At 47.3% G+C, this 26,254-nt stretch overlaps 1 protein-coding gene across 6 annotated transcripts in view; it reads left to right on the top strand.

Moving 5' to 3' along the window:
• The window catches only part of LOC142579785 (uncharacterized), a 124,322-nt gene that overhangs the window by 78,439 nt on the left and 19,629 nt on the right, over window positions 1–26,254 (top strand). Inside the window, exons 3-5 of one of the 6 annotated variants that reach the window (XM_075690351.1) lie at window positions 21,557–21,671; window positions 22,635–22,754; window positions 24,928–25,178. The exons of 2 other annotated variants lie outside the window; for them this stretch is intronic. In XM_075690351.1, coding sequence (XP_075546466.1) covers window positions 24,977–25,178 — 202 coding nt within the window. In that variant the 5' untranslated portion in view covers window positions 21,557–21,671; window positions 22,635–22,754; window positions 24,928–24,976. Of the gene's footprint in view, window positions 1–4,514; window positions 4,590–5,009; window positions 5,100–21,556; window positions 21,672–22,634; window positions 22,755–24,927; window positions 25,179–26,254 lie in introns of those variants that run through there. 3 more of the 6 variants (XM_075690352.1, XM_075690350.1, XM_075690353.1) reach the window with 3 other exon arrangements.

The raw sequence follows: 26,254 nt of genomic DNA, 5'->3' as shown, positions 1-26,254 counted from the left end.
ACAAATTTGCTCAATTTGTTAACTCCTCACCACCAAGTTGAATGAACGAAGTGTGGATTAGTAGAAACGTAGGCGTTGCTCGGATGCATAATTATATCCGTAATAAAGAGTTCCTTTTTAACCTGCACGTCCAAACTGTTTTATCGTAGCTAGCGGCGTCAGTGGCGTTTAATTTTTCAATGAAGGCTACAAAGAAACAGGACCATGTAGTAGACATGTAAAAAGATGTAGTTTTTTGCATGTAGAACTGCTGATAAATTCCTTCGAATGCAACAGCCGGAATAATGGGACAACTCCCAAGCAGCATACTAAACACATCGAGGTCAGAAATTTCTATCTCGCTACAAGTTGCATCTTTCGTGTTGATGCAGCTTTCAGACATATCACCGATTCTACCCGCTACTACAGTGCCTACGACCCTCAAATTGTGTTTGCGACGTTTCGAGGCCGCTATTTATTCTCGTTGCGCCATATTGCGCTTTTGAAGGAGAAGTTTCGGAATCCCACAATGCGCTCACTTGTGGCGACACTCACGTGCAGACATGCGGAGGGCAGGGTAACTTTGGTTGTATAGCGTTCATTGCTCCCTGCTTGACATGATTCTATGCTTGAGACTGGCATAACAGTCAAACAAGACTACACAGAATCATAAACAAACATGGATTATCTGAAGAAAGGAATCTTTATTCTCAATTTAAATGGCGCGCCGCTCTCGCCGACAAGCAACATCGGCGCCGAAGTCTCGGCTAGTGTTTCCATAGTACACACCTGTCTCGGCGCACACCTATACTCAGGAGGGAAAAAAAGAGAACGGAGCATACCGCAACGCGATTAAAGCTGAAATATGGTGGGCCACGAGTGGGCCAACACGTGATCGTACTCCAAAGTGCGCGGTTGGTTTAAGTATTCCCGCTGTGCAGGCAGAGCCACGGCAGGGCAGCTGAACAAGCGCACGCCGAATAAAAACTACTGGCATAGCTACTGCGAACCAAAACTTGACAGAAAATCTCGAATCTTGCTCCGTGATCTCGAACCAAGAGGTCACGTGTTGGGCCACTACTGTGGCTTCACGGAGCGCTCGCCTGCAAAGGCTGGCTGCGTGACGGAATGCTTCCTATGTTTTTTTTTTACTTGCTGTATAGTTGAAGCCTGGGAGCGGGCGCGCCGACTTTTCGTGCTCGGAGGAAGGTGGGGGGTGGAGCGGGCAGATGTGCGCACGTTAAGGAACTGAAGGAGAGCAGGGTAGCACGTGTTGGCTTTCTCTCCGTCCGGGGCGGCGCATGGCGCGGCCACACGCGTCTTAGAAGCAGTCAGCGGCGGATTCGAACGCAAGCCGACCTGAGATAGCTGATGGCTTCGTGTCCGCTCTGTTCTCGGGCAACTAGATCACATTGAATTGAAAGACAGCCCGGAGGATAATTCGTTCACCGCAGCTGCCGCTCTTCATCAGGCCAGTGCGGACAGCTAATGTCCGCTGTCATCGAGAGAGATGAGTTGATGCTTGCCTGCGCGCACCTGACATTCTACCTGTTAATTTAGCGAGAAAGCAAATGTGTTCAGCACTTCGTATGGCCGATACAATCGCTAACCTTACTTGGTACAGCTGTGTAATAATTGGCTGTCACAATCAATGCTTCGCCTTTATGGCGAAACTGCGACTTTTTATTGTCGGAACTCGACATCACAAACATGAACATAAATGTCCACTTTTCCATCGCATAGCAGATAGGCGTCAGCCCAGCGTAATTCTAAATTTCAGGAATTCCTTAAGGGTCGTCAGGGCTTCTGTCCATGGCAATCATTCAGGTGCACACTGAGGATCTGTTGTTTGGACATTAACTAAATAGGAATTTGTTTTCTCTGAAGTATGTACGCGCAAGCCCTCCATGCGTTATCGCCATAGTATCCACACATACAGGAGCCCCAAATACAGTGAAGGCAATGTAACATTATTCATGTCTGAAGGAACTCTAACGTCATTATCCACCACTAGGTCATTATTCCATGATGTTCTAGCAGCAGTTCCGTTTTAGCTGTCCTCTACTACAACCCAAAAACGCAACGCTCCCCAACAGCGTGAAAAACATGATCAATTATTTCTTGTTCCTTGCAATTGCGGCAAGTGCGGTGTCCCTGAAACTAGTAAGCCCCTTTCGTCTAGAAAAGTTTCACTAATAGTGTTTCTGCGTAGAACTTGAAGAGGGATGTGAGGTCCCGCGCAAGGTCTTCCAACCGATTCATATAGCCATTAAATTTCGACTGACGATGTAGTGCGAGAAAGGGCGCCTCCTCTCTACACTATTGAACATTAAATCTTGAGAGCTTGCTTTTTTGTTTAATAGTGATCTAATTGGCAAGGCAATAGCGCTTAATCCTGCTAGTATATAACCTCATTTTATTGAGCGACTTTAGATTTTCAGAATTCCAGAGGGCTCAATAACTCATCAAATAAGCCTGCATCGAGTGTGGCTCAATTCACGCTGTCCTAACTATACGCATAGTGGACTACCTATAAAGTCGCCATTGATGGCTACCTAGCTGGCGCTTTCAAAAGTACGCTCGGGATGCAGTAGCGAATGGAAACACTGCAGAAAAATGGCTGAAATTTGCTGCTGCGATTTCCCCTTTGTCCGTGTGCCAGACCGCTCATTCAGCGGTGACAGCTGCAGAAAAGACGCAAGCCCATGTGAGAGGTACACGGTGATACTGGAGTTTGGGACAACCCTGTCCGCGTGCGTGCCAGGTTTGTCCAGGAAACAAGCGCCATGGAGCCAATAGTTACACGAAGTGTGCTAAGTATCCGCTTAGATTGGTTGACCTGTGCGATATCTCAACTTTTTTTTTATTCTACCCTTGCCGTAACACTGTTTCTTTACGTCAGTAACAGGCATACGTCGTTGGTGCAGACTTATATCTCAAACGATCCTTCATGGCTCAACGCCGCCACACTTTGTAGTGATTTTGCTAAACATCAATACACATGACATTGCCGAATAAGTATTGTCAAACTCGCCTCAAGAAGAGTGTAATTACGAATTTCTTTAATGAAGGTGCGTACACTGGTGAATGACATCAATGAGTACATGGGTGAATAAAAGCGCGAGTTTCCGCTCACCGCCTATGCAATTGCATGCATAAGTCGACGAACTGCCTTTCATGCTACGGTTCTCGAAATCTGAAATTACCTTACTGAATAGCCTGGAAACATACAAAGCTGGATTTATCAACTTGATAACGACGCAAATATTGAAAAAAAAACACCTTTGCACGAGCGATTTCCCCTGAAGGTTGAATTACACTATGAAACTTTTTGTTACCGAAAAGTCGTATCAAGTTGTAAAGAAAACATATATAGATTGGATTGGATAATGTTTATTAAAGGTCCTGCAGGAAGCAGGTCAGCGCGCAGTGGGCGTCTCCCACGCAGGGACTGACAGTGAGTCTTTGGCGGCCGCGACGCGGGCCTGCTGGACGGCCCATCCCTGGTCTTGGAGCAGCGGGCGTCCTAGGGTCGTCTTCCACTTGTCCGAGGTAGAGTCGGGTGGAGCGTTCCTACGGTCCCATAGCACGTGTGGGAGTATCGCCGTATCGCCACGCGAGGGGCACGCGTCGTTGAGGTAGACGTCCGGGTATATGATGTGTAACGTGACGGGGTTGGAATAATAGGTATGTGTCTGTAACAAGGGCAGCGTTAGCGCCTGCGGCCTATTTAGTTAGTGCTTCGGGGCCGGAAAGAGACGTCGTCCCAGGTAAACATGTGCAGTGATTTCGTTGTACTTTACTGGGGCGTCCCTATTCGCCTCCAACTTGTCGACGCTCGGTTGCGCGATGGTTACGGCGCGATCGGTAAGCGCACGCGCAGCGTCGTGGGCCCTATCGTTGAGGTTGGGCGGTGCGTCTGGGATCGGACCCAGGTGGGCGGGAACCGCATGACGGCCTAGTGCTTGAGGGGGCTCGGATCAGCGCCACGGAGGATGCGTAACGCCTGGTCGGAGACGACTGCTGTCTCGAACGCTATGATGGCCGGTAGCGAGTCGCTGAATACTACCTCTCGCTTGTAACCGAGAATTTCCAGGGCTATGGCCACTTGCTCCGCCACCTCGAGGTTGCGTGTGCGTACCGTGGCGACGTTTAGGGTCCGATGCGAGGACGAGACCGCGACCCCGGCGAAGGCTCGGTTGCCGCGGTACACAGCTGCGTCCAGCTGTGTACCGCGTATTAAGAAAGCGGACGTGACGTCATCCACTTTCTTGTCTATGCGCTTGAGGAATTCGGTCGCCCGGTCTAGGCGCCTGCGTCGATTGTGTTCCGGGCGTACGTTTCGCGGAATCGTTGCGATCGTGATCAGGTCGCGGAGATCGCGGGGAACCGGCGTAAACTACGGTGGAGCCTGGGTGGTGGATGGGAAGTAGCCGAGCTCGCGCAAGATGTGGCGGCCCGTCTTTGTGGTCATCAGTCGTATCACCTGTGCTCTCTTGTGAGCCTCAGCGCTCTCTTCGAGCGCATTGTGCGCTCCGAGCTCGAGGAGCCGATCCGTCGGCGTGGCGATCTGGTGCCCGAGGGCTCGCTTCACTACCTTTCGGATGAGTGTATTGAGCTTGTCACGCTCCGATTGTTTGCACTTATGCATTGCTTGTGCATTACTTGCATTACTTGCGCATTGCTGCGACGTAGTTAAAGTGACATAGAACGAACGCGTGTACGAGACGTAACAGATTGTCTTCTATGAGGTCGTGGTGACGACTGGCCAGTCTGCGTACGAGTCGTATCACGCTGTCTTTCTTTGTCGTCAGCTTGTGGGCCGTTTGAGTGTTTGATCCGCCCGCTTCGACTATCCTTCTCGCGACACGGATGGAGTCCACCTTGGAGATGGGGTGACCGTCTATGCACTCTGTCGCACTCTGTCCGGGCTTTCCATCCCTTTGGCCTTTTTCCTTGTCGTGTTGGGCCGTACAGCAACAGCTCCGTTTTTGCGGAGGAGCGCTTAAGGCCCGCGTGATTGAGGTACAACTCGGTGGTTTCGACTGCCTCCTGCAGAGTGGATTCGATGAAACCGCCCGACCCCGCGGAGCACCAGATGCCTTCTATCTTCGAGAGGCGTTCGTAGATGCCAAAATTTCTATTTGTTATGATGTGTGATGGGGGGGGGGGGGGGGGAGCGGCGAGCAGACATATTACAAGAACAATCTTGATCACATGTATGATTACCATGTTGCTTCGGTAACAAGAGCTTCTACTCCATACCTTTTTTTCTGTAGCTAGTCGATAGTAATAGCGCAAGTAAATATAGCCATGACATCTCCGTTGGAGATATAGACGGTAATCATCAGAACATGAGGTAAGTCGTTATTAGACACTAGAAAGAAAAAAAGGCCTGAGATAAAGCCATGAAGGACACCTTGATTGATGCTCATAGCAGATTGCCATCCATATGAGCATAATGAATACGATTACTTAGGTTGCTACAGAGAAACCGAAATTCCGGGCCGGATATTCGGTTTGATTCAGGCTTATGAAGAGTTACTGCGGCATTCGTTCGGAGTGAGCAGGATTTCATTTCTCAAAGACTTAGGGAAGGACACAGTCAAGTTTTCAGCGACAAGATAGAATCAAAGTGCCTTCGCGCATGGTGGACATTTTCCTTCATGTATATCGGTCATTGGAGAGTGGTCTCTATTCTGATTCGATATTCGCCAAATGTGAAGGCTAATCTCGCTTCAATTCCGATATTGCTTGCTTTCTGTACGAGTTCTTGCAGTAAATATTTCGATTCTTTATTAAGTATTTCCGGTATTGCTTCTGCTCCTTCACAGTCCCTACACCTTGACATGTTATTTCGCCGTAAACACAAAGTCTACACACAATGGGCTGTTTTCGAGGCGAGAATAATGCGTACTTCTTTATAGGGCGTCACCTTCAAAATTGTTCTAACTGCCTTACATGCAAGCATGAATTTCATGACATCTATGACGCACCTGAATTCTGCAGAGGCTTTCGCCTGTTTTCAGTACACAATGGCTTTTGTATTACCGTCGTTGCGGCGGTAGCTGCTTTGATGCTGCCTTCGGCCGCTGAGGCTGACATTACTGATACGGTTCCAAGCCATGGCGCCTGTATTTCGATAGGGGCGTAATGTAAAAAAAAAATCACTCGTGTACCGTGCCTTGAGTGGAAGTAAAAAAAAGCTCGAAACGTACAGAAGAACTTCCGAGTCCTCTAATACTGCGCATATTAGCACGTGCTTGCATTGTAGAATATCTTACTGTTGTTGTTGTTGTTGTTGTTGTTGTTGTTGTTGTTGTTGTTGTTGTTGTTTTCTTTGTACCCTCCACGAACTCAATAGTCGTTTGGGAGCCTGTGAGGTAACTGAGTTAATAAATAAATGAGTACTTAAATAAATAAATAAACAAACTTATAAGAGTGTACAAATTGGGGAAGTTAAAGCGACAATTTTAATCTTAAGATCTTTCTCCTCGAGCGAGCTAGGTGCCTACGGAGCCTCTCTAGGCGCGAGTCCTTGTTGCGCGTTACTTGCAGCTAGTGTCAATTTACTAGCAGACACTGCGAAAACATAACGTCAGGCCGATATCGCAGATACTGTGGCATATCATTCGTTCATGACCGCTCCCGTTGCTGCCAGTAATAATACGCAGAATAGTGGTCGTGCAATTTTATGCTGGCTCCAATGGCGGTCCATCATTGCCATGCAAGATCAAGGGAAATGTGGACCACGGTAATGAAGAGCATTGTGGAAGGGTTGAAATCTGGGCCACTTGGTACATACTTGAACGAAAAAACCAGTCAAAAACACAAAGGACAAGAGAAGAGGTTCACACCACAACGACTGGGCAGAAGGGTTGAAATCTGGGCCAGTTGGTACATACTTGAACGAAAAAACCAGTCAAAAACACAAAGGACAAGAGGAGAGGTTCACACCACAACGACTGGCAGAAGGGTTGAAATCTGGGCCAGTTGGTACATACTTGAACGAAAAAACCAGTCAGAAACACAAAGCACAACAGGAGAGGTTCACACCACAACGACTGACAGAAGGGTTGAAATCTGGGCCAGTTGGTACATACTTGAACGAAAAAACCAGTCAAAAACACAAAGGACAACAGGAGAGGTTCACACCACAACGACTGGCAGAAGGGTTGAAATCTGGGCCAACTGGTACATACTTGAACGAAAAAACCAGTCAAAAACACAAAGGACAAGAGGAGAGGTTCACACCACAACGACTGGCAGAAGGGTTGAAATCTGGGCCAGTTGCTACATAGTTGAACGAAAAAACCAGTCAAAAACATAAACGACAAGAGGAGAGGTTCACACCACAACGACTGGTGGAGAGGTTCACACCAGTCGTTGTGGTGTGAACCTCTCCTCTTGTCCTTTGTGTTTTTGACTGGTTTTTTCGTTCAAGCATTGTGGTCTTCGCGAGGCAGCGTCACTCGCATTAATGGGGCCTATCGTACATGGCTCTGACAATATTGGCTATAATTTCGCGCACTGTAGTACATATTCCTGAGAGAATACAATTCAGAACCTAAATTGAACGACTACGTATATAACCAGCCTGCGCAAGCGCTAACCTAAGTTGGCTTCGTAAAACGAGCGCTAATATGTGCCACTAAAGCGCGCAAGCTCATTGCATACAAATATCATGTATAACACTGATGCGTATCTGTCTTGTTTGGTCACCTACTTTTGCAGCTAATATAGTTAAGCTGGAACATGTGCAAACGAAAGGGATTTGATTGTTCTCCACTGGTCTGACAGCGTTATTTTGCCAGCATCAACAGTCAGTTTATCACCTTCTCTCCTAAGGCACCTAAATGAGGGCGAACATATTACCATGTTGCACTATATAGTTCACTGAAATTCGACAACTGCATCATTCGTCATGATCCCCAACCCTTCCGCCCGCCCACCAACCACATGCACCCGATAAGCAATCGGCACTTCAGATCCAATCAAGGCTATACTAAACGCTCATGATTTTTTTTATCCTGACCGTTGAGCTATTATACTCACTATATATTTACTGCGTTTTTTTTTCATTCAGAAGACTTGTAAATGACTATGTTAATGGCAAAAACTTATTCCTTTTTTTTGTAGCCTGGACTGCATTGCAGGTATTCTGTCCACTCAAGCTATGTCTCGCAGAAGACAGCAGTTCCTGGAAGACAACATTTAATTAAAAGTACACTGGTTCAACGGATTACATTTTCTCCGACTCAAACAGACATTTGAAAGAGTCTGTTCATAGTTTCCTCGAAAAAATATAAAAGTACAATGGCGTTGTTAGAAAAGCCCATGAGGTTATTTTCCAGTGGTTACCTCGTAATTCCCCACCTTGCTGCTGATCCTGGCGATGCGTGGTTCAATGTGTTGTGGCTGCATCTGTGCAAAGAGTCAACGTCTTTCGTCGAATGGCAAGTCTACGCTGGGAAAACAATCCTATGTCCACGCTTAAACTCAACGCTGCACTCATCACAAGCCGCATTCTCTGTCAGCTTTCACTGTCACCGTCATTACACCAATTCGACCGCATGGAGGCAGTGCAGAGAAGGGACTTTGCTTGGCGATGGGAATTTCTCACGAAGCTCCAAATCAGAAGGTTAATAATGAAGTAGAGTCTCTTTCACTCCACCTTTTGGCATCTCAGGCCTTGCTGACGCAACTATGGAGGCTGGGCAAGTCCCGCGCAGGAACAGCGCTTCTCCGACGGCTAAAACCAAGAACTCGCTCCCATTTCCATGCGGCGCTGAACAGCTTCCGATTTTTAGGATTGGAATGTTCTAAACACAGTCACTTCGGCCCGCTGTGGTCTTTTTCAGATGTTACTTGCAGCTTCATTGTACCCAACCAGCCGCCGACACGCCCTATTTCAACCGCCCAGGGCAAAGTTTCTTGTTCTGGACCACTTGCGCACAGCGTTTCAAGGCCACCTACAATTAAACGCAGGCGGGTCGGTGTGTGCACAAACAGATAGCTGCGCCGCGGCATTCTGCGTACCGTCTCTTAATTTGTCAAGGTGTGGCCGCCTGGAATGCGAAGTTTCGTCTTCAACAGCAGAAAGCGCCGCAATTGCTGCTGCTTTGCGAAACCTACGGTTGTATTTTGCACGATACATCCTGGTGCTGACGCACTCAAAGTCAGCGATACAATAATTAAACATTAGCCCACCTGGAGAAAAGTTTACAAAGCAATCTCTAGCACTGATTCAAGGCACGAGCAAGGGATTTAACGCTAAATTTTAGTGAATCCCGTCTCACGTAGGAATTGAAGGGAATCAGAAAGTTGACGTTCTTGCACGTCCATAGCTAACATGCGTCCCAAAAGTGAGAGCGCAAGACATCTTTCAGAATTCTAAGGATACAATCCGCAATGACTTTTGGGTGACCCACAAGACTCCCCACCAAGCCTGTGTGAACCATGAACTTACTCGTGAAGAAGCAACGCTGTTGAACCGCATCAGAACCGACTCCGCGTACACCTTGGCTTGGTTATTCGAGACTGGACGATGCACTTCCCCGCTCTGCGCCTTCCGTGGTAGTGTAGGCGACATAGAACGTTTCATTTGATTATGGCCGCAGTTCTACACGAAATGAAAAGGGATGTCCGACAGCCCGACAAAGAATGTTCTTTCGCACAGGACCTGGGGAAATCACGAGGAGAGTGCCACGACTCCTGATTGCCTTCGTGCGACGCGCTGGGCTCTTCGGCACCTGGTGCCCTACCCATGATCTCAACTCCCAGGAGTCTCAGGCGGAACAATTTCAGGCTATGGATGCCAAGGTAACCCCGCCTGCTGCCAACACCACCGCCACCACCACAGTGGGCTCCCCGATCAGCGCACTACTGTTGAGCAGAAGCTGCCAGAGAATTTCAGTCAATTGCTCGGAACGTGGCTTCGGCTCTTTGAAAGACACTGGAGCATTACAACAGTCCTTTGGGCATACTTTAACCATCATTGCAATTACGATTCTCATCAAACATCCGCGGGCACGACACTACACGGCTGTGCCGGCTTCGACTGCGCGTGGCTTTTGGAAACTGATACGCCTTCCACATTCGATTGGCTGAATGTGCTATGTCAACCACTGTAACTGTGAGGATGCTGTGAAGCATCTCCTCAGCCGCTGTACCCGCGTTGATGTCCAGCTTTAGCCCCTTCGGAGTGCTCATAGTCGACTGTACTATGGACCCTCTGCAGAGACGAACATTTTAACGCGACAGCGTTAAAGAGCTCGTGTCGCAGAAAAGCCGGTGTCGTGGGTGTCGGCGGCGTTAACCATGAGCAATAAATCCCGGTATATCCCAACAAATCCCAGCTATATATACCACCTGGGAAGTGGCTCTTGTGTGGAACCCCGTTTTCTACTGCTCTCATTTTGCGAGTATTTTTGCGTGTTTTCGGGAGGCGCCGCTTCCGAGACCTTCGGCGATGGAAGCGGAGTCAGCTAGACGTCCGGAGGAGACCGACGTCACAGCGTCAAGCGCTCCGAGGAAGCGCAATCACCTGATGAGCGACACAGGCAGTGACGACACCTTGTTGTACTACTCTAATACTCTACTTCAGAAGAAGATTTCTCGGATGACGGCGACTACTTGACTGTCGTGAGGCGAAAAGAAAAGAGGAGAATCGTCACAGCTTCCTCGTCTTCCACAAGGACGCCGGCGGCAGTAAAGGCCAATGACACGGCTCATACCGTCCTCTTCTTGCCCGAGACGGCGACCGATAACCTGAATCGGCTAAACAGGCAAGCCATATCGGTCACACTAGAGGCTCTTGTTCCAAATCAGATCCCGGATATGAGAATTAACACCCGTAAGAACATTCTCGCGGTTGATGTCAAGAACAGAGCAGCATTGGATATCTGGAGTACAGTGAAAACGCTCGGCAAGATAATACCACCATAATACCACCATAATACCACAGGACAGCAATACTATATCAGATGTGATTTATGATGTCGATGAGTCAATCGACGACAACGATCTGCCTATTTTGGTCAAACCTGCCACAGCAGATGTAACCATTATTGAAATCCGTTGCCTAAATGATTCACACTGTGCGAGGATAACTTTCAAGGGACGTAGCTTGCCGTCCCACGCGAAAGTTGGATTTTTTCGTCACACAGTGCGACCGTTCGTTCCAAGACCACTTCAGTGCCATAATTGTTTGAAGATCGGCATGTCAGCGGCATATGCGAAAATTCGACCGTGTGCGCAAAATGTTCTGAGCAGCACAGCGCTGATGCTTGCCGTGCGACTCAATTTAAGTGTGCCAATTGCTCTGGTCCCCATGAAGCATCGTCACAAGACACAAGACAGAGCGGGAAGTCCTAAAACAAATGGTAACAGACAACTCAACTCACAGAGAGGGCGCCGCCAAAGTGCGACAGCGTAGTGTCCGCCGTCACCGTAGACGATCCTCGTCTACTAGAAATACTGATCGCAAGACAGACGCTACTTCCGGAAGCTAGTGCTCCCAAGGCGCTCACCGACACTAACAACACGGCGTCTAATGACGCAGTGAATACCTCTACTGCAAACGACTGGCCTGCACTTCCGACATTAAGTCCTCCAGCCCAACAAAGGTCGACGGTGGACTACCGACGAACCAATGAGGGCACAGATCACGTGCGAGGTCAAGACAAGCAAGTAATCGCCATAATAAAATCTCTAATGGAAGTCATTCGCGTGTTGATAAATGACATGCAGACGCCCTCTGCTCGAGGTGCACTACAAGTGCTGGACGGCCTGGATCCGGTTCTTGCGAGCCTCGAGTAGCAAGCACAATGGCTCTACTGCGTCAGCCGTTCTTCAGACAAGTCAAGTAAGCATCTATTATGCAATGGAATGTCCGTGGCCTGAAATCTCGCAGTGATTTTCGCCATTACGTTTTCACTAATCATTCCCCATTGTTGTTGTCTGTGAACCGAAGCTAGAGAAACCCGTCCGGATCTCAGGCTAGGAACCTCATGTCTCATCGGCTTGTACTGACATCAGCAAAGTGATCATCTACATGCGGTGTGAACTGACCTACGTCGTTCATTCAGAGCGGCCACATGACACTAATCAGTATGTGTGTTTGACCGTGAAAAACCTAAAACTTGCGTTTACTTTAGTGGGCGCTTACCTTGCTCCATCAAGTCGTTTCGATAGGCAGAGACTGTGTGACATTATAGATGCGACACCTGGCCCATTGATTGTTTTTTGGGACTTCAACGCGCATCGTTCACTTTGGGGAAGCAACAAGATAAATTCCAAAGGAAGAAACCTCGTGTCCTTTGCTTGCGACCACGAACTTTGTTGTCTAAATGATGGCAGTCCCATGTTTCTGGGCGGCTGGACGTACAGTAGTTGTTTAGACTTAGCTTTTGTTTCGCGATTCCTCACTCGCTGCGTCCGTTGGTTCGCAGATACAGAGACCCACGGAAGCGACCACATTCCTACCTACCTGAAGATAAAAGGCCTCAACAAATCCGTTCCATCAAATATTAAAAAAATAGATTGGCCCGTGTTTAAATCACTTATGGAAGACGCATGCCACGAAGGCATTTCGTCCACACTAGAATTTGATATCGCCAAGGCTATGCAGGATGCTATGCGCTCATTTGAGCCATTAGAGAAATACACAGATTTTCATTCGGAAATACAGAGCCTCCATGCAATCCGCCGGCGAGTGGAGCGACGGTACAGACGGACTAAATCGTTCTGCGACCTTAGAGAGGCCAGACGCATTCAAAAGAAAATTCAGCGTCGCCTTGCTGTACTGCAAAATCAACGCTGGAAATCGTTTTGTGAGTATTTCGACCCGCGTAAACCTGTGTCGGTTGTCTGGAGAACAATCCGTGGACTTCGAACAGCTCCTCAACAGCGTCGTCCATTTAAGTCTCTAGCCCTACATCAAGCACGCCGAGAAGTCGAGGTAGCCGAAGATTACTGCGCTAGGATCGTGGGTCCGGCGCTAACGTATTCACCCTGCGCACCTGTTCCCATTGTGCCCCCTTGCTCCCGAGATCCTCGTATGGACGCTGTTTTCTCCATCAAAGAATTGGAGGCCGCGCTTGCTGGGTGCAGGCGATCTTCGTCACCAGGACACGATGGCATCACATACTCTGCGCTTGCAAATATTGGTCAAGAGGCCAGAGATGCCCTTCTTGGCCTATACAACGCATCATGGCATGACGGCCTGGTCCCTACATCGTGGAAATCCAGTCGGCTTATTCCCCTCCTCACGGCTGGCAAATCCCCGTTGGAATCGTCATCTTACCGTCCAATAGCACTGGCCAGCTGTGTCGGCAAGGTAATGGAGAGAATGATCCTTAACCGGTTGGAATGGTACTTGGAATTTTACAACGTCTATCCAGAGGTAATGGCTGGTTTTCGACGCGGCCGCTCGCCAATAGATAGCGTTATCGACCTGGTAACATACGTACAACACCAGAAACGTCTGAAACGAATCACTGCGGCCCTATTCCTTGATGTTAAAAGTGGGTACGACAATGTAGATCATCATGCAATTCTGGACGCCTTAGAAGCTGTAGGGATTGGTGGACGCACCTTTCGCTGGATACGCAAGTATTCAAATGGAATATCTTTCTTTATTTTGACTGAAGACGGACCAACGCCATCTAGCTATACCAGTCATGGTGTACCCCAAGGCGGAGTACTCAGCCCTACCCTCTTCAACCTGGTGCTCGTTGGTCTCACTGATTCGTTACCGCTAACCGTTCAGCTCTCCGTATAAGCAGACGACATTTGCATATGGACTTCAGGCGTGATGCGTGTACAAGTCCGCGGCCGACTTCATAAAGCCTTGGCGGCTGTGTCAACATACCTAAGAAGACAAGGCCTGGAGCTTTCTGCTGAGAAATGTGCACTCGTTACTTTTACTCGCAAAGCGATGGACCCTTATACATTGCGGATTAATGACCAAATTATACGACATAGACGAACGCACCGATTTCTTTGCGTTATCATTGATAGAGACTTGTCTTGGAGGCCTCACATCTCGTACATGACAAATCGTTTGGCCGCCATTGTGGACCTTCTTGCGCTTCTCGGCGGGGAGTCCTGGGGTGCAACAGTACCGTCAATGTTGCAACTATATAAAGCACTGTTTTTGGGCTTCCTGCGGTACAGCTTACCTGTACTAGGAAATACTTGCACTACGAATATTCGTAAACTCCAGAGCGTGCAAGCCCAAGCACTCAGGACTTGTCTCGGTATTCCCAAAACTACGTCATCGATTGCGACAGTGGCCATAGCCAGAGACGCTGCTTTGACAGTCTACATTCATACGGATATCCTGAGAGCGGACATCCGACACCTGACTCGGATTCCCTCACACCATCTTGCTTGCTTGCCAGCAAAAAGGCCACTTTCAAGTTTTGCTAAAGCTATTGTAAGACATCAGTCCTACTTGCCATCAGAATTTACGCCCGCTACACGATTGTCAGATCCATGTGGTGTCTGCATCGGCCGCAAGTGCAACTGACAATTCCAGGAATCAGAAAGGAAGCTGGAGCGCCATTGAAAGCTTTGAACCAGGCGAAATTGGAGCACATTCACAACGTGCACACATTTCGGCAACATGTATACACTGATGGTTCAGGAAAACCCAACAACTCTGCTGCTGCAGTCATCATCCCGGCAAAATCTGAGAAAATCAAATTAAGAACTTCATATGTGACCACATCGACGGGAGCAGAACTCGCGGCGCTGCATGCTGCACTTCATTTCATTAAGCAGAAGCCACCGCAACAATGGACATTCTTTAGTGACTCCAAGGCAGCCCTTCAGTGCATACGAAGTCCAATGCGCCACGGGCCTAATGAACAACTGTCCTCAGAAATTCGGCACATATCATCAAAGCCATGACAAGGGACACAACATAATCTTTCAGTGGCTTCCAGGACATTGTAACATCAGTGGGAATGACCACGCCTACGGAGCCGCCCGACCTGCACATGAAAGTGGTCAACGAGTCTTCATTCCGCTTTCGCGAACAGACGCTGCGGCTGAGCTGCGATTGATGTCCCGTGAGTGTACGTTGCCCCTGTGGGACTCGAATTTTTTCACCATGTGTCGGTGATTACCACGACGGGAACAGACCATGCTCTACTCTCTGTGGCTAGGCGTTGCCTTTACAAACTCATATGCTTTCCTGATTGGAATGGCCAACAACCCCCCGGGCGACACATGTAACATTGACGAGACGCTCGCACATATTATCTGTGTCTGCCCGCGATGCAGCGTTCAGAGACAAGTGATGTGCAGAGTACTGGACCAGTTGGACAATCGTCCACTTTCAGAATTAAAGCTTTAGGCCAATGCTCCGAAAGTACATCCGCGTTCAAGGACTTACTCGCGCTATTAAGGTTCTTGCGATCTACGGGGCTTCACCACAGAATATAAATGCCGCCCCCTACCGCTCTGTAGTGTACGCGCTTTGTTCGTGCTTGTCTCCCTTTCTTTATATTTCCCCCTTCCACTCTGTTTCTCTTTTTATCCCCCTTATCCCTTCCTCCTGCGCAGGATAGCCAACCGGAACTAGCTCTGGTTAACCTCCCTGCCTTTCTCTGCATTATTCTCTCTCTCTCTCTCTCTCTCTCTCTATGAACTGGGTAATCACGACGTGAAAATACCATGTTGAACCGTTTGCGTCTCAGCGTCGCATTGACAAACTAATGTGCCTTACTTACTGCAATGTCCCACAGTCCCACGTGTGACGGTGCACCTGTGGTGTGATGCTCATGTATATAATCTGTTTAGGACCGCTCTATGGGGCTGAAAGACAATTGATGTGTATTTGGCAGAATGAAATGGACAATCGTCCATTATAAAAGAAGCGGGTCTAAGTCTGTTCTGCGAAAGCAACTACGCACAGAAGCATTTATTCAAGCTACTCATGTTCCTTTGGTCTACATGATATACTTCAAGAGCGCCACACACTGTCACTTTATAATGTACACGTGAACTTTCTTCTTGCTCGTCTCTCTTTCGCTCTTTATCCCCCTGCGCCTTCCCCCGTGCAAGGTAGCCAACCATAGCTCCCTCTGATAAACCTTCCTGTCTTTGTATACCTTATTTCGCTCTCGCTCTCTTTGACACCTGACTACCGTTTTTCTAAATACTAAAGATTCAATTCCCCAGACCTGCGTTGTCGAAGAAGCCATTCTCTCCAGAGTAGCATTGCAAAATCACACGAAACAGTGGTATAACGGAACCAACAATTCGTCTTTTTCTTGGAAAGGAATATAGTGTGGCTTTCGAACCCACACCACGAAGAAGGTTTCCGCCTCATAGTTTTGCTTTTATTTATTGGCTGATACCTCAAACAACCCACTTGGTGTTTTACAAGAGGGGTGGGCATATCTAGTTGGTAATATTTCCGATGAATGCTTTCAAGTATGAATGATGGAAGTGGTGCACCGCTTCAGAAGATAATTCCAGTCTGTCGCTGTCTGAACGAAGAAAGGTTTGAAATCAGCGGTGGTGCAAACTGAAGGGGGACAAACAGGCTTTGAATGGCTATGATGTATTCGTACTGGTTTACCTGAAATACGCTGCAGCCCGTGATACAACACGTCATTCACGAACAAGTTTCTGAGGTGCTACCGGCAGCCCCTGTGCTACCACCGACTGCTCCGTTCAACTACGCGGGGTCCGTCGTCACGCTTCTGCCTCCGCGCTCCTACGCCGAAGCCATAGTCACACCACGGTCTTTATCCGTCGCCAACTACTACGTGCCAACAGGCACCTTTCTCGCGCCGCCTCAATCTGCGTACCAGGCTGTCCATCCTAGCTCACCCCCGGCGCCTCGTTCTCCCCACCCATGGCGCACCCCTGACAACCTTCCCATATGCTACTCGTGCGGCATCCCAGGCCATGTAGTGCAGTGTTGCCGCCGGCATGAATTTCTCTCTCGGGAATCATCATCATCATCATCATCAGCCTGGTTAAGCCCACTGCAGGGCAAAGGCCTCTCCCATACTTCTCCAACTACCACGGTCGTGTACTAATTGTGGCCATGTTGTCCCTGCAAACTTCTTAATCTCATCCGCCCACCTAACTTTCTGCCCCCCTCTGCTACGCTTCCCTTCCCTTGGAATCCATTCCGTAACTCTCAATGACCATCGGCTGTCTTCCCTCCTCATTACGTTTCCTGCCCATGCCCCCCCCCCCATTTCTTTTTCTTGATTTCAACTAAGATATCATTAACTCGCGTTTGTTCCCTTACCCAATCTGCTCTTTTCTTATCCCTTAACGTTACACCTATCATTCTTCTTTCCATAGCTCGTTGCGTCGTCCTCAATTTAAGTAGAACCCTTTTAGTAAGCCTCCAGGTTTCCGCCCCGTACGTGAGTACTAGTAAGACACAGCTATTATAAACTTTTCTCTTGTGGGTTAATGGCAACCTGCTGTTCATGATCTGAGAATGCCTGCCTCTCGTGAATACTTACGACCAAATAACTACGGTTTTACATCGACATCTCAAAGTTCTTCACTTGAATAATCTTCGACTGGCCAAACCTTCAACGCACGCCGGTCGCCTTCACAGCGTCGCCGATTCCTTTTCACCAAGGCTGCGACGCCCTCAGCCTGCCCCTGAGTAAAATTCGAAGCCGCAGTTCCGGGCGCAAGAACTGCGCACCTTCCGAACTCACGACCTCGTTTGCAACCTTCCAGTGTTGTTGCCGTCTGTGTCGAAGATGTGCCTTTTCTAGCCCTTCTTGACACGGGAAACGCTGTGTCGGTAATGACTGAAAAACTTTCTTGTGAACTTCGAGAAGTAACGACGCCGCTTTCTGAGCACTCTGAGCTCACAACGTATGCGACCTTTCGCGGCGTACACAGCATGCGTCGTTCTTCAAGATGTTTTGCGCACCATCGAGTTAGTTGTGCTTTCGCATTGCTCCCGCCATGTAATACTGGGCTGGGACTTCCTTTCCCATCACCATGCCGTCATCGACTTTGCTCGGGCCGAAGTCGTGTTTCCGCCGTTGTGTAACCTCGCTTTCGTTCACTCGCCGTATCTGCCTGCAAAAGTGTTTGTTGCCGCTGACATTACGATACCCCCTTTCTTATACACTCTGGTACCTCTTTCTTGTGGCGTCCCTACAGGTTCAGCCGTATGTTTTACTCCTAAAACCGCTGTACTCGCAAATACTTTCTTGTTCCCTTCACCGCACTGAGAATTGACGATACTTCCATCACCATCTATGCTTCCAATCCATTTCTCTGCCCCTCCACATTACTGCGGGGCGAGTGGCTTAGCAGTGTTGACGATTCGATCCTTTTTCTACATGCGTCGTCCTTGACCCACTTTCTTCTCTTCATAGTGGTGTCGCTGATGCTTCTGTTCTACCCTCGGCACCGTCCTTTTCTGACGCCCTTTCTCGATGCGTCGACGCCAATCTTACGCCGCAGCAACACGCACAGCTCCTCTCCCTACTTGAACGCTTTCACGCCAGCTTCGATTATTTACAACCTTCTTTGGGCCGTGTTCTTCCCTTCGTGACGTACGCCCATAATAGCGGTACGCAGACCACAACTGGATTGTCTCCATACTTCTTACTTAACGGACACGAGCCCTTTTGCACGCTAGACACCATCATTCCGTACCACCCTGACGTGAGTCGACGACAGGCTCTCAAGACGATAAATACGCTGAAGAGTGTCGCCCAAATTGCGCGCTCCCTCACCACTACTTATCAGCAACGACAAAAACACCATCGTGTTGCCTCGATGACTTCAATGTCTTATACCCTCGACTCACTTGTACGGCTCTGGATCCCGTTAACCAGTCCCGGTCAGTCGACGAAACTTGTTTCGAAATACCACCGCCCTCACCGTGTTGTCAAGCACACTTCGCCGGTGAATTACGTCATCGAGCCGCTTGAGCCGCCTTCACATCAACGACGCTGAGGGCGTGAGATCATGTATATAGACCGACTATATCCGTACTATGACCCTGCTTTCGTTTCCTGTCCCTAAGGAGCCAGGATGGTTCTTTTCCGCAGGGGAAGTGAATGTAGTGAAGATATTATCGATACCTGGAAAAGCAGAGTGCGCCGTTCATCCAAGAAGATGACGGCTGAGAAGGTCGAGGCTTTGGCGGTCTTCCATGCCTTTGTCAGTTCACTATGACAGTGTCTGTTTTATAAAAGGAGTAGATTCCTAACGCCCCTATTATACTACTAATGTTTTATACCAATAAGCGAAAGTGCCCCCTCTGCTGCCTGATTCCACGTCCTCACAGTAAAGATATAATGAAATTATCGTGCCTCCACTAGGACGATCATAGTTAGCGCTTGTTAGTCAAAGAGCACTTTTCGATGAGGCCACGTTTCAATTTATTAAATTTCAGGTTCGATTTGTGCAAGAACAGGGAGAAATAATATTACGGGGTTTTACATGCCAAAACCACTTTCTGATCATGAAGCACGCCGTAGTAGGGATTTGGACCACTTGGGCTTCTTTACCGTGCGCCTAAATCTAAATGCACGGGTGTTTTCGAATTCCTTCCCCACCAAAATGCGGCCACCGGGGCCGGCATTCAATCCCGCGACCTCGTGCTCAGAAGCCCAACGCCATAGCCACTGAGCAACCACAGCGAGTGCAATATTAAAGACACCCAAAGTTTCATGAAAAACGAACATCCTTAAGACGTGCTTGCAAGGCGAAGGCAGGCGTGGGAATGCGGCAAGCGTGGGAATGCGGCAAGCGATAGAACAGGAGGAAAGCGCGTGTACATTGTCGACAATGAGCTTCCTGTCAATGACCAAATATTCGCATGTGACGAATCTAAAATGCGGCAAACTCTTATCTGGGAACATTTCATTGAACAGCGCGTGGAATTTCTATGGTCCTTTACCACAGCCCTTGCGCCTGTTGAATAAAAACGTACGCTGCATAATCAATGAAACCGGTAAACTGCAGGTAACACTTCTGTGTTACAACCCTATTGTCGCAGGTTTCAGAGAAACGTGGCTTTACGATGATTGTACCTGTCCCTACAAAATGTACAGGCAAGACATAGGTATCGATCACGTATTTGATTCCATTGCCCGTTGGTCTGCAGAAAAATGTATTTAAACAGCTCAGTCCGAGAATGAAATACAGATATTTTTAGTACGGGACTGTTTCTAGTGGATGAAAGTTTAACGCATGCGCTAAATAGTTGTTCAGCAACGCCTTATCAGCATGGTTTCTGCAAGGGCTTGTCCACCCCCACGCCGCTTATATTATTTCCTTTTTCGCCTGAACCAGACAAAGCTAACCAAATTAATGTAACGGATCTGTATTTTAGCAAATCATTTGATACCATCTCACATTCTCTACATTTAAATAAAGTTAGCAAACTTGGTTTTCCGTCTTGATAAAATAATTTGATCACCCCTAAAATGGTATCCAGAACACAGTTCATTGACAATTCTTTATTATCGTAGCTATCTTTCAATGACTTCTGGTGTACCTCAGCGAAGCGTGATTGGACCACGGTTATTTTTAATTTAAGAGAATGACATAACCACGTGTATAAAAGAAGCTGTTTTCATTTTACTCGTTGGGAATGCTTCTATACCACACTATATATTTATTTCATAGCACACCATACTGCGCTAAACGATAGTTCTTATGCAAAATCCAGCTGGTGTAATGTTTCAAAAAATGGCGTTTGCCATGCATGTTGCTGACTTCTTCTGGTCTTCGACATTCTTGTGCCGGGACAATATACTGTAAACTCCTTTAAACCGAAAGCTCTGGCCTTGTTTCACAATATGTATCACCTCGGATAGAAACACCCAAAAAACTCTCATTATCAGCGATCAGTTGATGTATGGAAGTGCATGGACTGGAAATTTCACTTAAAAAGAAAAATAATAAGTCAAGTGCGAAGAAGGAAAAATGGGTATTTTAGGGCCATGTGGATTAGGAATCAAAATTCCTGCGCCAGATGTTTGAAAGACAGCGTCTTGATCGCGTCCCTACGCTACCAATACGTCTACCGGTGAAACAATACCTGGTACTTTGAGTATCCCACAGTGGAACTGCATTGAGTTTACGGCAATGGAACTGGTGGCATCACTTGACGAAATATACTCTGGCTGCATTCTCGATCGTTCAAGAAAGCGCATCGTTTGGTGCGTTCACCGAAGTTAGAAGCACCTACGGAAAACTAAGGACTGGCGAAGTTCAACGCCTTCTAATGGAAAACAATGGCCTAACAATGGTATTCGAAGCAAACCTATGTGTCGGTTGATTAGGCATACCGCGATTCCGAAAAATGGCATCATAATAAAGACACCTGGCATTCCTGTCGGCTGTGCTTGTTATTCGGCTGCAAGGTATTGAAGTACAATACGCGTTGTAACACCGCTTCCATGCGGGGCTATTGTAACTGTATGCCAAAATCTCATATTCGTGATGGACGCTTCCTCTTAGCATATAGTGTTGTAAGTATTGTGTGTGTTCTGCAAGATCTGTGTTGTGCATCAATACTGGCAGTGTTTTGTGTCATCTGTTGTTCTGTACCCAGGGATCATATCTGATCGAGGCACTGCGGCTGAGGCAGCAGCCTGGGCAAGCCTATGCTAAGTGTTGGTCCTGTGCTTACGTAACTAGGAGACAACTTGGGCATTTGTCCCCCAAGGGTAAGTTCGATGAGGTCCATGTTTTTTGTAACTTTGACAAATTTTAGTGACAATGCTCGCGGCGATTTCCAAGCGCTTCTTTCTGGTGGTAGCCATTACACGGACACTCTTGGCGCGTACGCGCCGTCGGTACGTTCACCGTCGTGCTGTCCAAGCACCGAGCACCTGCCACTGCACGTGCCACTACAGCACCTGCAACTGGAGGGGGCCCCCAAAGACGTAGTATGTTTGGCTGCAAAACTCGCAGCCAAGGGGAGGCACCACATGCATGACGCTCTCCTCAATAGGGTCGGTCGGAGCCAGGGCAACGTTCTTGTTTCCGCTGTTGGCATGAACCATGGCGGTCACGCATTATCGTTTGCATGGAGGGGCTAGTGGATACTACACCAAGCACCCACAGTCCCGTGCAATACGCGCTGCGACATGGCGCCAGTGGTTCAAGGGGCCCCATTACTGCACGCTGGCGGAGAAATGCGAAAAATTGGAGAACTACACACCATTCCGATTACCAGTATTCATGTAACCGAATTCTCGTACGCCGGCGCCATCTTGGGAAACCTGCGACCTCGGACACCGTGTTGGAGCTCATATTTCCCGCGACTGCACATGCACTGGTCCGAGTGAAGTGTGTAGTAAACGTGAACCTCGATCTATCTAATATTTTCATTGGCGTTGTCAAACGCCGTCGGTTTTTTATCCGTCTCATCTCGCGTCCCATCGAGGATTGACGCCTGTAACGCCACTACCGGCGTTGCTCACTGCACCAGCGTTGTTTCTGATGGGCACCGCTAATGCTGCGCAGAAACAGTGGTCTAGCGTTCCAGTGTTGCGTGGTGTCGCCTCCGCGTATTATAACAACGTGTGAGGACATCGAGTACTACGCTAAACCTTGTTAGCGCTTTCAGCTGTTCCTTTTGGGCGAGAATGTCTATTTTTTTTTAATGCGAACCGTTCTTCTACTAGGGCCGCCACTTTCATGCGAAGACGCACGCAGGCGGATGGGCGCCCTGTGAATCTTGTCGTTTACATGGGCCGAGCCCGGTGATTCGGCAGCCTAAAATTATGTGCCACAGGGACGACCGGGTATGTGCGCTTCGTTTTGCACTGAGTTTTAGTTTTCTTACAATCCTACATATTGCCATCGCAAACATTCCGTCTTATTCATTATGGATATAAACACTGCGGCGTAGTATCATCACATAAGCGTTAATAGACAAGCTTACTTCAAACTCAAACAACCAATGTCTACAAATCATAAGTGCTTTCTGTCGCGTAGACGTCGACTACAGTTGAGTCTGGCAAACTCTTTGTGCTGTTCGTCGCCCGTACACACAGAAAAAATTCTGCACATCCCACACACTGAGGGAAGCGGTACATGATAACTTTTCAGAGGGGTACGACAAGAGACGCACTGCATATTTATTGAAGAACGCGTCTCTCAGCAACCATGGTTGGCATTGCACAGAACGTGCAACCTATATGCCGTATTTAGACACGGTGTATCACAAGGCACAAAGTGCTTGGCCTCGTAAAATGCGCCAAATCGACGCAATGCGATGAGAGGCGTGCAGCGAATTGCGGCGATGAACACGCTCCGTAAGATATATCGTCATCGTCAGCTAGAAGATGCGCGCATTCATTTTGTGTAAATAAACTGTTATTGCGCCTATCGCGTCACTGCGCTTTTTTGTACTTGTGAAATTGGTAGAGGTGTTTCACTCCGCCTTATTAGACATGAGTCCGTGGCCTGATTGTTAGAGCACCCGGCTTCTGTGCCGAGGAAAACCAGCTTTTATTTTGTTATTGTTGTTTTTTGCAGTACCGAATGTACGCAAAACATTGCTTGGACACATAGCTAACGGCTAGTGAAGGGTCCAATGGAGAAAGACAAAAGAACTGCAAGCAACCATTTGTCAAATTTAAGAACGTTAATACACATAAGTTTACAGGAAACGTGGAAAAAAGTGAACATTCACTCTACGCACTCGTTAGAGTACCAATTGCTAGTAGTAATAAAATTCTATAAGCTAAAAGCTAATAAATCTAACAGGAGCACGTAGAACTTATGCAAGGAATATAGCAACGTAGATTGAATTTATACTATCACATCACAAAAACCACAAATAATGTCACATCGCGCAGATCACAAAGAATCACACAATGTGCATAATATCATAACACATCGCACAGCAATACCACGTCACCGACAAAATATGGAAATCAACTGTAAGCATAAACTAAAAGTGCGTCATTGATTTTCAGGCAGTGATTCTTTATTGCAATGGAAAAGTTATTGGCAAGTTTTAGCACATACTGTAGACTATTCCAAATATTTGCACGAGTAAGATCCAGCATACGCTCATCATAAACACTTCTTTTTCCGGCTAAGTTAAAAATTTCCGAAGGTGTGCCTTCGTATTGTAGTATAATAGTACATATATATATATATATATATATATATATATATATATATATATATATATATATATATATATATATATATATATATATATATATATATATATATATATATATATGAGACGGGTTATTGTTTTTTACTATGTTGTGGATGCATTTAGAAGCCTTTTAAGAGGAAGGAGATCAAAAGGCAGCACGCATAGTTCAGTAAACAGTGCTTTGTTGGGTCGAAAGTAGTCAGAAAATGAATTTATTCTGAGTGCTTGCATTTGTGATCGTCTTAACGGCTTTAGATAAGTATTGTCTGTTCAACCCCACGACTTGATGCAGTATGTCAGGTGAGCATATATTAACGTGAAGGAGAGGGCGCAAAGAATATCGGCATCAGAATGCCTCAATTCACAGCAAACTCTCGGAAACCTAATTTATCGATACCTATATTATATGTAGACATGTGTCAAGATCCGTCTCAAAGTTACATAAACAGCCAAACAGGGAGGTACAAACCGCAATGTAGGGGAAAGGGCCGCAGAAAGCTATCGCTTTAAAGGTCAAAATTTGAGAACGTCCTTAGCGAAGGTGCACTTAACCGCAGATGGTGTAATTATATCTCCAAACAGACTTAAGTCAGAGGTATTTCTCATTACATTTGTTTGCGCGAGCTATACCCAGATTACATCGCCACATCTGTAGCAACAGTTTCAATAATAACTCCTCACTCCTCAAACTTAAGTAGGAGCTATTTCTCATTACATTTGCTTCCGTGATCCATACCCCGAATTGCATTGCAACATCTGTAGCAACAGTTTCAATAATAACACCTCACTCCTCAAAACAGGACACAGATGAATGATAAAAGATTGTCACGCCGCTGGGCATTGTGAGAAATGCCGTGGAGATCGTGCTCGCCTATTTCTTGTACAAGCTGCATTTGCCGCATCCGGCTGCCACTGCCTCTGCATATAACCAGGCTGCTCTCGCCGACCCGTCATCTGCAAAGGCGAACAATCATGAGGGCCAGCGCTTTCGCTGTCGCACTCGTTGCCATTGCGCCCATTGTTGTAGACGCGGGGATCGTTGGAGCTATAGGTGAGTATACTTTGCAGACCTACCTGCTGTCTCGTGCTTTCGTTGGGCCTAATAATAACGGACATATCTTCATGGGAATTTGAAATCACAGAAACCGCCCAAAAGCCACCGCATTACACTGACTCTCCATGAAACCAAAGTGTACCGCGTGTAATTTGGCCGAGTGCTTTCGATAATCGGAAATTGGGTGTCTCAAGAAAATGTCATTTTCGCAGTCAATTCTTTACAGTAGCAGGAGATACAAAAGCATTGCAAAAGCCAAATATACAATCAGGAAAGACGTCGCAATTAACATTTTAGCGCTTAAAATACTGATACATTTAGGAAAGGTGTGTGTTTCGAGTACCTAAAGCATGACCGTTGGTTTGAAACTCTTCATTCATCGGTTTCGAGGAATATGGACACAATAGCTATTGCAAATAAGCTGTTGTTCTGGCCAGTAGCTTTTAGCGGCGGAAAACGCAGTACTATTAAAGGAACGTTGAGAAAGCAAATGAGGCGAACGTTATAAGCCACGAATGTACACAAACACTGATCGCTTTTGCTCCTGCGCTTGCTTTTTTTCGGTCATTCCCTTATTCTTAAAAGCAACGAACTATAGCTAGCACCAATGAGTGTTGCGATGGAAAACTGCAGCACAAGTAAATCGTAAGTGGGACAGCAATGCCGCTTACGGCAAATTGGGAGCTCTTGACCTCGCGTCCATATTATATAAAGTGCTGCAGGACAAATTATCTAGCCCAAGAGCTTCGGCTTTTAATTATGCAAATATTGAAGGTATGGTGTTTCTTATTTTTACGTCATTTAGTAAACATTCCACTGTACTATTAATTTCATTTCATTTTTTTTTTCTCACAGGGCCGAGGCATTACAGAGAGCAGTGGGTGGTGTCAAAACAAAACAAAAATGTAGCAGCTCAGTAGGGTTACAACAAGTTGTTAATAAGTCCTTCTTTAAATTCTTTAAACTTCTTTAAACACAGGAAGCGGGAAGAGGATTCCAGTGGGCGCTTATTGTGTAAATCATAAATGGAAATGAAGGTTAGTGCGGCGACATGGACGTTAACTTTGAAGGGA

The sequence above is a fragment of the Dermacentor variabilis genome, chromosome 4 (assembly GCF_050947875.1).
Source record: "Dermacentor variabilis isolate Ectoservices chromosome 4, ASM5094787v1, whole genome shotgun sequence".
Lineage (NCBI taxonomy): Eukaryota > Metazoa > Arthropoda > Arachnida > Ixodida > Ixodidae > Dermacentor > Dermacentor variabilis.
The sequence above is the reverse complement of the archived record's forward strand: the minus strand, read 5'-3'. Positions and strand labels throughout refer to the sequence as shown.